At 37.4% G+C, this 15,551-nt stretch overlaps 2 protein-coding genes across 6 annotated transcripts in view; one reads left to right on the top strand and one right to left on the bottom strand.

Moving 5' to 3' along the window:
- Positions 1-4,200, top strand: part of otofa (otoferlin a) — a 351,746-nt gene extending 347,546 nt beyond the window's left edge. For 3 of the 5 annotated variants that reach the window (XM_059981757.1, XM_059981756.1, XM_059981754.1), the window contains one exon: positions 1,758-2,112. In XM_059981757.1, the coding sequence (XP_059837740.1) occupies positions 1,758-1,938 (181 nt within the window). In that variant the 3' untranslated portion in view covers positions 1,939-2,112. Of the gene's footprint in view, positions 1-1,757; positions 2,113-2,224 lie in introns of those variants that run through there. The other 2 variants (XM_059981755.1, XM_059981752.1) reach the window with 1 other exon arrangement.
- An 815-nt stretch (positions 4,201-5,015) lies between these two features.
- The window catches only part of drc1 (dynein regulatory complex subunit 1 homolog (Chlamydomonas)), an 89,121-nt gene continuing 78,585 nt past the window's right edge, over positions 5,016-15,551 (bottom strand). Inside the window, exons 14-17 of the mRNA XM_059981750.1 lie at positions 11,127-11,341; positions 7,822-7,965; positions 6,359-6,461; positions 5,016-5,401 (exon numbers count right to left, since the gene is read on the bottom strand). Of these exons, the coding sequence (XP_059837733.1) occupies positions 5,345-5,401; positions 6,359-6,461; positions 7,822-7,965; positions 11,127-11,341 (519 nt within the window). The 3' untranslated portion in view covers positions 5,016-5,344. The remainder of the gene's footprint in view (positions 5,402-6,358; positions 6,462-7,821; positions 7,966-11,126; positions 11,342-15,551) is intronic.

Raw genomic sequence — 15,551 nt, 5'->3', positions numbered from 1 at the left:
CAAATCCATGCTAGCTGTTCCTAACATTAGCTACTCTCTAGTCCTCTGGGACCTTACCTGTGACTAGAAAGGACATGAAGATCTCGGTCAAGGTCCCAGCAATCTCACCCTTTGCTTCTCTCAATAACCTGGGGTGCATCCCAACAGACACTGTGGGTTCCCTAACACCACACAGCTTTTTCTTTATCTCAAAATACCCTGGCATGTTAGCACATTCCATATTGATCTCACTTTCCTTCACATCCTTATCCTTGACAAATACTGAAGCCAAGTACACATTTAGGAAATTGCCTATGTCCTTGGGCTCCAAACATAATTTCCTTCCTTTATCCTTGAGTGGGTCTAGTTAACATCTTACTGTTGATATACTGTATGTAAAGAATGTTTTTGGATTCCCTTCAATCCTATTTGCCATTGATTTGCATGGTCTCTCCTAATTCCCCTCGAGTTCTTTTCTAGCTTCTTTATCATCCTCAAGGGTTCTGTTTGATTTTAGCTTCCTAAAACTGAAATAGACTTGTGTCTTCCTGACTAAATTCATCACCCCCCTCAATATTAAAGCTTCCCCTACCTTGCAATCTTTTTCTTCTTTCTTACTGGAATCTAATCTGTCCTATAACCTATGTAGTTGCTCTTTAAACATCCTCCCTGTGTCAGATGTGGAATTGCTCAAAAAACAGCTGATCTTTGGTAATTTCCCCTGCACATTTAATACTCCCCTCAAAGGTCCTGAGCTGTACCAGCTGATATTGCCCTGTCATGTTAGCACAGTTCTCATCTGATCTCCAGGTACAAACCATGCCTGGCACGTTGAAAAAGGCCTGAGAGCTTGTGAGTTACATTGGAAAACTGGGCAGGGTTCTACACTAGAAGTTGATTTAGAAGGCACTTCTAGGTAGACCAAACACCCACAATGTCTAAAAGGTCATGTAGAGAGGTTATTTCGAGAAGTAATGTGAGAATTATGAAAGCATTGGAAACACAGGTAAACAAAATTTGAGATCAGATTTGTGAGCAATGTGCTGGAAGAATTCAGTAAGTGAAGCAGCATCTATTTGGGTGGTGGGGAGGGGGGTGTGGAAGGAGAAGGAACAGGCAATGTGTTTTAAAATCCTTCATCAGGGCTGAAAGTGGAGATATGAGATAGCAACTCAGTGATTGGTGGCCTGAGGAGGGAAGTAAGATGAAGTCCAGTGCCAGTGGCAGGTGGAAAGAGACAGAGAAAGGAGAGGTAGATGGAGAGTGGCAAGTGGAAACATAAAAGCTACAAGTGCTGGAATCTGATCCTTTAGGGGAGAGGCAAATTACAAATGCAATCAGAATTATATGAAAGACGATGGCATAAAGTTGGAAAACTGTTGATGTCATTCGTTTGCAGATAAGGCATTAGTTAAGTGATGGCATAACTTGAAGAATCCTCTTGTGAACACAGAGAAGCTAACAATTAGGTGAATGTCCTAGATTCTGGAGTGATGTTGGAGGATAATCTGATAGAAGGAAACAAAATAATGATAAACTCCAGAGAGGGTAGATATTTGGAAAGTTCTTCCCATTGTGGTCTACTGTTCCATCTTCATTGCAATGTTATGAAAAGTTGAAATACTCAGTAACTGCAGACTATTTGTAGTTAGTGAAACAGCAAGAAATGTGGTGTTTGTGACATATGTTTGAAAAAAAATGTTCAAGTTCTGCCTGACACTAATTAGTAACTATTCTTTTTCTCCTGGCTTTCTTCCTGCTTATATTTTCCTCTGCAGTCGCCCTGACACCAGCTTTATTTGGTTCATGAATCCTCTAAAGTCAATCAGATATTTCATCTGGCATAATTATCGATGGCTACTTTTGAAGATCATTGCACTTGTGCTTCTTCTCCTTCTGTTTGGCCTCTTCCTTTACTCGATGCCTGGTTACATGGTCAAGAAAATGCTTGGAGCATAGTGATCCCAAAATGGTAGGAGGTTGTTTTGTGGACTGGAAGTCCATAGCAAGTGGTGCTCCCCAGGGCCCATTGACTTTCTGGTATCTATTAATGACCTTGCTCTAAATGTATATTGCAGGGTTAGTAAGTTTGCAAATGTCACCAAAATTAGTAGTTTTGTATCAGGATTTTCAGAGGGATATAGTTTAGTAGGTTCATGCCCACTTACCGTTGACAGTTAAGTGCATATATGTCATTTCCTACTAAATTCTGTCTTTTGTATTTCTTTATTGCTGCTGTGGACAGTCGACCAGACACATCTTTTATATGGTTTCTCAATCCATTGAAATCCATCAAATACCTCGTCTGCAACAGATATAAGTGGCTTATTGTGAAGATTATTCTGGCTTTGCTATTGGTGATCATGATAGGCCTGTTTCTCTACAGCATGCCTGGTTACATGGTGAAGAAGCTACTTGGTGCATGAATCACCATTCCTTGTGGATTACCGATGACATGATATATTTAAAAATCAATTCTCAGTGTGTGAATGTTAGTAGATAAGGGTCTAAAAATTTCTGGCGAGTCACTTGTGAAAACTTTATCTACACCTCAGCAATCCATCATTTTTTGTGTGTGCAGTGTCCAGCTATCCTGGATCAATGTTTAAGGAACCGATTAATGTTATTTTCAGTTCTTGATTTTCATTTGTAAGTACAATGTGCTTGCATGGTTTTGAGCTTTAGTAATTCTCAAAGATTACATGACTATCAATTTGGTTGAGCAATTTCAAGTTTTCTTTTGTATGTTAAAAAAAAGTTTTGACGGATGCATGTTGTCTACTCACCGATCTGGAAAAAAGCTACAAAAAATTGATTATTGGCCATTTCATTTCACTGGTGTTGATATTTTCAGAACTCACGTTACAAAATCTACAGCACACTAGAAGGTAAATTTTCAGTCTGCTCTTGTCTAAACATACCTCATCCTGGAATTCGGGGAGGGGGGGCAAAAAAATCATACGTCTTCTCATGTATTCTTATAATTAGCACTTGAAGCTAGCAAGCAAAAGTACAACCCAGTAGCTGTCAACTGATGGTTGATAAATGTACTGTACATTTATCAACCAACAGATTCTGTTCTTTGCCTTTAAACAGACATTCTTACGCTCCCACTCCATGACTACATGTTGCATTCATGATTTTCTGAATTCCCCACAAGAATCTAAATCTATCAATTTTTAAAAATGTGATGTTACCCAATTAACACAAATGGATCAAGACAACTTCTTTCAGTAGACTACAAACCTCCATCTGGAAGGGCAATGAGAGCAGTGTCTGAATGTTTTTAATGGGTCACTAAACAAAGTCTTCAGCTGGAAGGAGATGAGAGATTACAATTAGATCCACTTAAGTACATACAGTGAACAGGTATCTGCAATTCACCTATTCAGGATTTAACTAACATTGGACTAGGTATTTCTGGTCATGAGAAACAAACTCACATGGAAATCCAACAAATACATGAGGTCACAAGAGTATATTTAGCTGCAGCCATACTAACAGACCAATCTCTAACCTTTCAACTCACAAAACAAAGTAGCACTTTACAAGTTTGATTGCACCGAGGTAAATGGCAGACAGCATGTCCTCCAAAATACTCATTGCTGTTTTAATTGGTTGTTGCCTCTTTGTAAAACATTCCTTATTGTGTACATTGTGAAATTATGAAAGTACAATTTTATGTCCACAAAAAACTATCAAGTTCAATTTTTGCCTTTCTCTTTGTTTGGATCTTTGTGTAATTAATTTTTGGTTTCTGTTGTGAGAACAATGCACTTAAATATTGATATTTAAAATAAAGTTTTAAAAACTGCATCAACATGTGGCTACCCAGCTTTTGAAGGTTTATGTCAATTGTATTAATTATTCATTTGGTGGAATTCTGAAATGACCAGATTACCTCCTGAACTGAAGATGATCCTCTTCTTGTTGGTCCTTGGCTTATTAGAGCTGATCTTACCAAAAACATAAGACAGTTTCAAAGGATATTTACAAGGATCATGTTTTCCCATTCTGTTGTGTCTCAGCTTGGCTTCACTCTTGACATGGAAGGGGGTGGTGGTGTTAGATACTATATTCAATGGTTCCATTTTATATTAGAGAATATATACAACCTGAAATCCTTACTCTTCACAGATATCCATGAAACACAAAAAAATCCCAATGAATGGATGACAAAAAGAATGTTAGAACCCCAACGCCCCCCTCCACAAAAGCATCAATCCTCCCCTCTCCCCACACTTGTTCTAACAAAGGCATCAGTGCCCCATCCCCCACCACATGAGCAATTGCAAGCCCCCAAAGACCATGATCTAGAGTCCATCAAAAACCACTGTCCATCTTCAACATCTCACTAGGCTCTCTCTTCCTCATACTAACGAGGGAGAGAGATATCACTCCTGCCACAGTGAGAGGGGAGGCCAAATTCTCACTGATGTGTTGTTACAGGGATGTTATGGGACTGTTTCAGGACTGAAACTGGGAATTCTCTATCCCAGAAGGCTGACATTTAAGATTTTTGGATAAGAGAGAAATTCAAGTAGCCCTGACATAAATAATCAGCTATAATCTTATCCAAATCAACCTAACAATCCTAGCTACTTCTGCTTGTGGTGTTCCCTTAACAGACAGTTGTAAAGAACAGCCACATTCTTGATTCACCTTACCACTCCATGCCACCAAGAAACCTGAACTACAAATGCAAAATTAACTTTCTCCTGTCCAAGTTTCTGATAAAAGACTCCAGTCTCTTGTCATTGTGGTTTCTGTGATTGATAATCATGGAATTGTATGAGCCACTTACACTTAATTCATTGTTAATAACCAATCTTTACAGCTCAAACTAACGAAGGCAGATTTCAACATCAGTCAGCAGCACAAGAAGTAATTTGTCAAAGCAGCATATATAGTACTAAAATGGCTCCCTTTGCAGACATGGGTACAAAGCCTGTTTATGGAATGTGATTTATGGACTCGCGTCTCCTAATTAACTCAGTGCTCTTTATCTCTAACAAGAAAACATTAATCACAGCACAAAAATAATTAAAAATTATTTTCATTTCAACATTTCTCATGAATTTTATTTGACAGTTGCCAGTTATAAAATAACAAATTACACATAGAAATAATCCCAACAATTAGCAAAATGTTAAGGTAAATATTTCTTCCAGTACTAATTTTTAGATAACCAGCTATTAGAAAGCACACTGAAGGGTTACATTGTCCATAGGCAGCAAAAGAGAAGTGTGGAAAAAACATACCATTGCCCAGGTATAGTCTACTGCAAACTCCAATAAATCACTGATCGCTCCCCTTACGCATTAATTGTACATGCTGAATGATCTTCCACGTTAACAGTTTATTTCTACTCAAAATTAAATTGCATCAGTTGTGTTGGTGGAATCTCAAGCTCATTGTTCACCTAGGGGTAAAAATAAAGCACAAAATTCTCAGTTCAACTAAACATTGCTACTAGTCTGTGGATACCTTTGTTCAGAGCAAGGTAAAAATTATACTTTTTGCACCGTCTGCAAACCCATTACACAGCACCAAAGGCAACACATGTTCCCCAAATCATTAAAAAAATTAAACAAATTCAAGAATTCTCCAAAAATCAAACAACTCATTTAGCCAGTATTTGTTCCAACTTATTATGTGGTTGCTATCACTCCACAGCACCACCACCACAGAGTTGTATATCATTTCTCACTTGTGAGTAAACTATTTTACCTCCAACAACAGTCCATCAACTGGCCAAGCAACCATACTGCAAATCTGACTTCATTTACTGAACTTTAACACCAAATATGTATCTGCTTTATCTATAACACTGCATCTCAAAGTGAATATAAATGAAAAATAAATTATTCCACATGCTATCCTTGAGGAAGTAAAAAACAATACTGACATTTGTTTTTTTTTGGAACTCTGAATAAAAGAGCTGCCCTGCAGAATAAAGTGCAAAAATGTTAACAGAAACAAAACAAAAAAAAACTTGAAAATAATAATGCATTTTGTTCTCTCAGTTATATGCATTATAGCTTTGGTCCTAACAAATTGGTTCCACTCCTCTTGCCACTCTCTAGGATTCTAAATGTCCCAATGTGACCATGTATCAACTTTCTGAAGTTGAAAAAGGAACACTGTATCAGATCAGTGAACAAAAGAAGTTCATCAACCTTAAATGTTTCCAATGAAGAAATAAAATGACCTATTAAATGCATATATGACACTGTAGTTTGTATCTCCAAGTGGTCATGAAGCTAAATTGCAAAATGGCAAATGTTATCAGTGGAATTAGATGTTTACATAAGGAAGTTGTTTCACTGCCTGCAGCAGGAAAATGGGAAAAAAACATTCATTATGATGAATCACTTACTGTAGAATGCATGTACTGTTGCAGTAACAACCTGAACTCCGCATTTTGCTGAGCAAGGCTGCTTTTCTCATTGATTAAGTTTGCTCTTTTGACCAATATTTGGCTGTAAAAGGAAAAAAAAACACATTAAACATAGTCAAGTATAAAACTTGCATTTACACAGTTGTAAAAAGCTGCAAAGAGAGTTTTGCCTGATCATAACTACTCTTTATCCTTACCAGCTTCTAGGATTCCTCTGAAGAGAGGTTGCCAAGGTTACTGTGTAAACTCTGCCTGCTATTTACATACTATTCTCTGCCATCAGACCATGTGTACAGTAAAATGGTGGAGTTGAAGCTTACAGATATCATGCCCAACATTTTGTCTGGGCCATCAGCAGCTTGTTATACTTAGCCCAAGTTCTAGAAACCCATTCAATTTAATGGGGATTACAAAGATGCAAGGAATGAGGGCAAGAATAGGCCAAAGTCACTTCTTCTGATAACTTCTGTTCAGTTTAGTGTACTACCATATTTGTTGATATTAGTCTTTTACTGATTTCTTTAACATCTTTTGGTATGATTCCATGTCAGACATTGTTAAGGGAGAGAAAAGATGAAGCTGAGGCTTTGTCTGAGAGGTTTCATGAGTGTTTATTTCTGACCCACCCACAAAGACAGATATGTAAATCAAGGCCATGTCACCAAACAGAACATCCGCTGAGATGCATCAGGATCTAGATCAGGGAATGTCTGGGAAAAATGGGGAATGCTGACGGAGAGTTCAACTCAGGTTTTGCAGTGGCAAATCTCCACAATACAATGAGTGCAGAAACCGAATTATATTTTAAAAAACTACTCTTTAATTTTCCTTTAAGGATCAGAACAGGACCAGTGATTCAAACAACAAACATTGTGCCCAAAGTCTATTTGTATACACAGCAATTTATAAATATATATAGAAATTGTGGAAGTAAATTGATGCACAAAAACATTTAAGAAAATAACAGTTAATGTTTTAGCATGGCAATTATACAGTATATGCAGCTTGCCTACTTTTTAAAAATGCTCAGGATTGGGACATTGATGAGAGTCAGCCCATTGGTAGGCCAAGGATATATCATCATACATATATAAATAGAATATCAATTTCGCTGTTAGGACAAGGCTTGAAAGCTAAAACGTCCCATGCCTGTTTAAAGGTTCTTATTGAGAATGGTTTAATATTTTCTTTAAAAAACTCCACTTAGGTGACAGAGTTCGACATTGCAAAAGAACTAACTTCAATATGTGTCAACAATTTTATACACATTCTTTAACTTATAGTATTGCCACAAATCACAAATTAGACTTATAAAGCTTAACAAAGGAAAATAAGGGTGAAACAAAACTTGATATTGTTTCCTGTTCAGTTTAATTGTCAAATTTAACTTGTAATACTGTTTCATTAGACATTGTGCTACACCCAAAATGCAAAATACTTACTAATATTTGCCCAAAGCATCCTCCAGACAATTCCAGACCTTCAATTTGCTCTCAGGAATTACCTTTGCCATTGCATTCCAGTATGCACTATCTTGAGAGCTATCCCTCTCCTTCACAGTTGATGTTTGGGTCTGCATTTTATCCCTTGAGAAAATAAGCTCAGTAAAACATTGCTGGAAATTTCCATAACCTTAGATTTAAACCTTTAAAATTGAACTTTAAAGTTGATGAGAGAATTGATTAGAGTGTTTAAGGTCAAAGAACTCTTAGGAGAAAGTGATCATAATATGATCGAATTCACCTTGAAATTTGAGGAGAAACTAAATTAAGATGTATCGGTATCACAGACAAATAAAAGTAATTACAGAGGCATGAGAGAGGAGTCGGCCAAAATTGATTGGAAAAGAACACTGCAGGGATGATAGCAGAGCAGCACTGGCTGGAATTTCGGGAAGCAATTCAGAAAGCTCAGGATATATATACACATACACACATATATATATATACATACACATATACACACACACGCGCGCACATCCTAAAGAGGAAGAAATATTCTAATGGAAAGATGATATAACCATGTCGAGAAAGAGAAGTTGAAATCAACATAAAAGCCAAAGAGAGAGAATATAATAGAGCAAAAATTAGTGGGAAGGTAGAGGATTAGGAAACTTCTAAAAACCAACAGAAGGCAACTAAAAAAGTCATTAAGGTAAAGATGGAATACAAAAGTAAGCTAGCCAATCATATTAAAGAGGATACCAAAAGTTTCTTCAGATACACAATGTGTAAAAGAGAGGCGGCAGTGGATTTTGGTCTGCTGGAAAACTATGCTGGAGAGGTAGCAATGGTGGCCATTGAAATGGCAGATGAACTAACTACTTTGCATCAGACTTCACTAGCAGTAGGGTAGAAGTTTCAGGTATTAAGAGGCATGAAGTATGTGAAGTTACCATAACCACAGAGAAGGTTCTTGGGAAAACTGAAAGGCCTGAAGGTAGACAGGTCACCTGGACCAGATGGCATACACCCCAGAGTTCTGAAGGAAGTTACTAATGAGATCATGGGGGCATTAATAATGAAACATCAAGAATCACTAGATTCTGGAATGGTTCTGGAAGCCTTGAAAATTGCAAATGTCACTCCACTCTTCAAGAAGGAAGAAAGCAGAAGAAAGGAAACTATAGGCCAGTCAGTGGTTGGGAAGATAATGGAGTTGATTGTCAAGGATGAGATCTCAGGTTACTTGGAATCACATGACAAAATAGGCCATAGTCACATGGTTTCCTCAAGGGAAAGTCTTGCCTGACAGATCTGTTGGAATTCTTTGAAGAAATAACAAGCAGGATAAATAAAGGAGAATCAGTCAATGCTGTGCATTTGAATTTTTAGATGCCTTTGATAAGATGACACACGAGGCTGCTTAATGTAAGGCAGAGGTTGATATATTCTTGATTGGTCAGGGCATGAAGGGATACAGGGTGAACGCAGGAGATTGGGCTAAAGGAAAAGTGGATCAGCCATGATGGAAAGAACAGAGAAGACTTGATGGGGCAAATAGCCTAATTCTGCTTATGTATCTTATGGTCTTATGATCAATCTCAAATGGAAAAAAAAAGCAATAAAACACCTGCCCATATTTTCTGAGCTTTGATGAGTATATCAAGTGGGGTTAACTTTCAAACTGCTTTTCACTTTAATGCGCACATGGGATTACATTCATGGGATATGCCCATCACAGTATAGGCTAGTTTTTGATGGCCATCCCTAATTGTCCTCCTGAAGGTGGAGTTAAGCCACTCCTTGAACCACTGAAGTCTGTGGCATGAAGGAACTCCCACAGCACTTAATGCACGAGGGCTTTCGGAGTTGCTTGCTAGGCCATTTGAGAGGGCCATTAAGTTCAACTAGCCAGATATTTTTGGTCATGCAGGGGAATTAGTAATCCTCTTAAGTAAAGTTCTTGGAAAGTCGGTTACAAATAAAACAACTGCTTAAAATGAAGCGTATTACCAATCATAGATGTAATGCAGTAGTATGGCCATTAATTTGAGAGGGCATTTCTGAACATATGGAATTCATTCATATTTTTGGATGTTGGCTTCATTCACAAAGTAAGCATTTAAGCAAAGTAAGCATTCATCCCTACATGGGCATGAGAAGCTGAGTGCTGTTAAACTGGAGGTACTGCTACAGTGTTGTTAGGTTGGAAGTACTAGGATTCATAGCCAATACCAATAAAGGAGCGATGATCTATTTTCAATTCAGGATGGTGCAAACTTAGAGGAACCTTAAAGTGTGTGCTTTGTTCTTCTTGGTGATGTGAGAAGTGCCCATTGTGGGATTTGGACCCACATTTTCAGATCACTGTTACAGTCCTCTACATTACTGGTCTAGCAATATAACAGCAATTCCACTGTTGTATTCTAATGACACCAATTTCAATAGAAAAATAAAATGTTATATCCACCAATCAGTTCTTGAAAGCTGGTACCCAGAACTAACACAATAGAATCAAGAATGTAAAAGAAGAAAGATGATGATGAGAACCTTCAGTAGGAACACAGTAAAATAAAATTTATGAATGAACATGAACATTCTTTAATGCAAGGCTGTATGATACAATGACAAAGCTGCATGCTTGTCAAAATGCTTTTAAAGAATTGTCTAAAAACAACAGACTCAAGGCTTTGTAATTTTGAAGTCATGCCAATGATCCCCAAATGCTTCCTGAAATAACTAAGTCTCAGCATTTTCTACCATACAACTGCATTACATCCATGATTGGTAATGTGCTTCAGTTTTAGCAGTTGTTTTATTTGTAACCGACTTTCCAAGAACTTTACTTAAGAGGATTACTAAATGCCCTGCATGACCAAAAAAATCTGACTAGTTGAACTTAATGGTAAATAATTTGATAAACCTTATAATCAAATACAAAGGATGTTTCAAAAAAATTTGCAAATAATAACACTGGACCTTCTTGAAAAATTCTATGTACATTATGCTAATTAAATAACATGTTACCAAGCCACAGCAAGCACTCAAGTGAACAGTGATGTATGTAGAAAATGTGAAACTAGCTTCAACCCCTAACAAGGATCCCTTTCCTCCCATCTCCTGCATCAAGGTTTTCTCAGTTTGGGTGGAATTTAAAAATATTGCTGTTAAGGATGTAGGGCTGCTACAGAATATCTTCCCTCTCTTAGATTTCCCATTCAGAAGATAAAGGTAGAAAGAAGAAAGTACTAAAATGCCTTTAAAGTCCAATGATGATTAAGGCTTGAGATGTAGAAATCACTTACCTTGTCTGCTGATTTTCCTCAAGAAAAAGTCTTAGAGTTCTGAGGACAACGTTTGGGTGAACAAGTCGTAACTGCTGCTGGGACTGCAAATCTTCACAGGCTTTGATCTTTTTCTCTTCATCTTCAGTTATGCATACTTCTACTTCTTGACCTTCTACAGCTTGCATTTCTGCTAATACTTCTTCGTCAAGCTGCTGCAATAATACATCTGTCTCCTAAAAACAATGAATACATCTACTTACAGAACAGAGGAATCAACACTGATCTTGAAATATCAATATAATATTGCACTAAATTATCAGTTTACTCTAAAATAGAGCTCATGTTCTTACATTCAAAAAATTGAACGTTCAACTTCTCTGTACATCTTTTTATTTCCTTTATGTAACAGTCAAAGTGATGTGTATTAATTTCAAATATATTATTCACTAGTGAAATTGTGTGAGGGGCAATTACAACAATAAATGCCCATCAATCAGTGTAACAGTTAAATGTAAATATTCTAAGCAAAACCTTCTTTGGCCATGAAAGATTTATCATGGAACTACTAAATATGGTTAGCAGCATGAGGAAATCTGGAAGTACAAAGTCATTGAACCAAAACGCGAATGCAATTTCACTTCTTGACCATTTCTTAAATTTGTTCTATCACAAATTGTCTTTTCAATTTCAAGGTCCCTAAACTATCCAATCAAATTGAAGTAACTTTATTCAGCATTTCAAAAATCAGGAACAATGATCCTTCATGGAATTCCCCATCAACAGCTTTAGTGTCACCAGGTACATTGCTTACTTCCACATCATTAATCATATCAGGTTCACTTTCATTTCATTACACTGTTGCCAGACATTGTACCCATTTCTTCGTGATCTGAAGAAACAACTATCTATTGCAGGGGTCAGCAACTTTTTTGCCTCTGTTGGCCAGATCTCGTATTACTGAGTGGACGGAGGGCCAAATAAATGCCATAAAAATCTTGAAATATGGGAATTATCCATTCAAATACATCTAGTTCTGTTTTGCCTCAAATTAATGAATAGCACATGCTAGAAAATCATTTGTGCTTAACCAAGGATGCCAATTAGTAATCAAAGAACTCAGTTTAGTTGCAATTTATTTCAATCAAGGCATCTTTTGAATCTATTAAAAGGACACAAAGAATCTTTAAACATAAAACATATGAACATGTTGCATTGAATAGTGGTAAATTAAGTATAATAAAAAAGAAAATTTTAATGCAAAAAGTTGATGCTGTTTGTTGCTTGAAAGCTTCTCAATACTGGGTGTCAGACTTGTTGATGCCAAGAGCAAAACGTTATCCAGATGGGCATCAGTCAATCTTGTTCTCAAATGGTGTTTGGTGTGCTTCAAGTTTTGAAAATACAGTTGAAGTCAGAAGTTTACATACACCTTAGCCAAATACATTTAAACTAGGTTTGTCACAATTCCTGACATTTAACCCCAGAAAACATTCCCTGTCTTAGGTCAGTTAGGATCACTACTTTATTTTAAGAATATGAAATGTCAGGATAATGGTAGAGAGAATGATTTATTGCAGCTTTTATTTCTTTCATCACTTTCCTAATGGGTCAGGAGTTTACATACACTTTGTTAGTATTTGGTAGCATTGCCTTTAAATTGTTTAACTTGGATCAAACGTTTTGGTTAGTCTTTCACATGCTTCTCTCAGTAAGTTGCTGGAATTTTGTTCCATTCCTCCAGACAGAACTGGTGTAACTGAGTCAGGTTTGTATGTCTCCTTGCTTGAACATGCTTTTTCAGTTTTGCCCACAAATTTTCTATCGGATTGAGGTCAGGCCTTTGTGATGGCCACTTCAATACCTTGACTTTGCTGTCCTTAAGCAATTCTGCCACAAAATTTGGAGGTATGCTTGGGGTCATTGTCCATTTGGAAGACACATTTGCAACTGAGCTTTAACTTCCTGGCTGATGTCTTGCAGGAAAGCACCCCCACAACATGATGCTGCCACCCCCATGCTTCATGGTTGAGATGGAGTTCTTTGGCTTGCAAGCCTCACCCTTTCTCCTCCAAACATAACGATGGTCATTATGGCCAGACAGTTCAATCTTCTTTCATCAGACCAGAGGACATTTCTCCAAAAAGTAAGATCTTTGTCCCCATGTGCACTTGCAAACTGTAGAATGGTTTTTTGATGGCGATTTTGGAGCAGTGGCTTCTTCCTTGCTGAGCAGCCTTTCAGGTGATGTCAATATAGGACTCGTTTTACTGTGGATATAGATACTTGTCTACCTATTTCCTCCAGCATCTTCACAAGGTCCTTTACTGTTGTTCTGGGATTGATTTGCACTTTTCGCGTCAAAGTACGTTCAGCTCTAAGAGACAGAATGCGTCTCCTTCCTGAGCGGTATGGTGGCTGCATGGTCCCATGGTGTTTATACTTACGTACGATTGCTTGTACAGATGAACGTGGTACCTTCAGGCGTTTGGAAATTGCTCCCAAGGATGAACCAGACTTGACATCATTTTCTAACTTCAATCTGATAGAAAATTTGTGGGTTGAAAAAGCATGTGCAAGCAAGGAGACGTACAAACCTGACTCAGTTACACCAGTTCTGTCTGAAGGAATGGAACAAAATTCCAGCAACTAACTGTGAGAAGCTTGTCGAAGGCTACCCAAATGTTTGACCCAAGTTAAACAATTTAAAGGCAATGCTACCAAATACTAACAAAGTGTATGTAAACTTCTGACCCACTGGAAAAGTGATGAAAGAAATAAAAGCTGAAATAAATCATTCTCTATACTATTATTCTGACATTTCACATTCTTAAAATAAAGTAGTGATCCTAACTGACCTAAGACAGGGAATGTTTTCTAGGATTAAATGTCAGGAATTGTGGAAAAACTTAGTTTAAATGTATTTGGCTAAGGTGTATGTAAACCTCTGACTTCAACTGTAATTGCTCACACAGATAAGTGCTGCCAAACAATGATGCCATCTTTTTTTGCATGGTCCACTAAGTTAGGATACTTCCCATTTGGATAAATATACTTTCTACACAAGTCAAGCACTAACACATCTTCAGAATGAAATTTTGATCTCAATATGTCACTGCATCTCAATCAATTCTATTTGAAAAATTTCTGATGCAGTGTCCACTTACACATCAAATGGAGTAGCAAACAGCTTGAACTCATTTGCATGCAAGTGAAAATCAGCAAAATGAGATGAAAACTCTTTTCTCAATTCTTGAACCTTTGTCTCATTTTCTAGGCAAATGAGACAAACTGGTTTCCCAGCTTGCTTGATGAAGAAGTAATCTAGTGTCCAAGTGCCTTGGAAATTTCGGCACTCAGTGTCTACCTTCCTGTGTTTTGCATTCATTGCCATTGGAATGTTTTTCTTCAATTTTATTTCAAAACACGAGTTATTCAACAAGTATCGTAGCACATGTAAATATCTGGATATTTAGTGTGGATTTCTTGTTAAAACACAGTGACGCGGTTTCTGTTTACAAATTTGAACGATCCCATCTGAAAACCTACACGTACACAAAGTGTATCTAATACATATTAATAAGGTAGTCTGCTTTCCCATCACTTGTATATACCAGTGCTTGGTTTGGAACAAAACAGAACCTGGGGTCAGTGTAACAAGACGCCATGCATGTCCATCAGTGTGGTCACGTGAAACACTCAGAATAAGGAAAAATCACTCACGGGCCAGATAAGCATAGTATCCCAATATTTGCTCATGGGCCAAATCTGCCCCGTGCGCCATAGGTTGCCTATCTAATGCTTCCTTGCCAACTTTCCAACTTGCATGCTCACAAATCTTAATTCTTTCAAATTTCTTAGTAAACCACACAACGCAGAGTCCAGCAAGCTCAAGTCCACCACCCTCATCCTTAATTTATTCTGGCTACTTACTTTGGAAACTCTGTTAATCTGCAGAACTTTCTCGTCTTTCAACCTTCCAAATCCCATCTCCTACTGGTAGTGCTTCTCAATGTCACGGTCCATCTTCTGGGAAATTCTGCTTTACTTCACACATCCTCCAGCTTGACTGAATCATCTCAAGCCTCCTATTATTGCCATTCTTTCCTTTATGCCTTCTTAAACATAGTTTGGATTTTATTTTATTGTGTGTTCAGCATTTGTGATCAATTTCTCAAGCTGAATTTATAACTCCAGTTATTCTCCCTTGCAGGAAACAACCAAAATGATAATAGCACTATTCTGCATAAGTCATGGTGCATCCTTGGCATCCTCAGATGCAATCATGAATCTGTACTCCATCCTCCACAAACTTCATATTATCTAAAAAGACCACTTCTTATATTCTTCATCATTGGTACCGTAGCTCAATTTCTACCCTGTTCTTTTTGGACTAACGCTATAATTATTAGTACTTTAAAATCAATCGCTTTGTTTAGTGGAACA

This window comes from Hypanus sabinus, chromosome 10, assembly GCF_030144855.1.
Source record: "Hypanus sabinus isolate sHypSab1 chromosome 10, sHypSab1.hap1, whole genome shotgun sequence".
In the NCBI taxonomy this organism is placed as follows: Eukaryota; Metazoa; Chordata; class Chondrichthyes; order Myliobatiformes; family Dasyatidae; genus Hypanus; species Hypanus sabinus.
The sequence above is the reverse complement of the archived record's forward strand: the minus strand, read 5'-3'. Positions and strand labels throughout refer to the sequence as shown.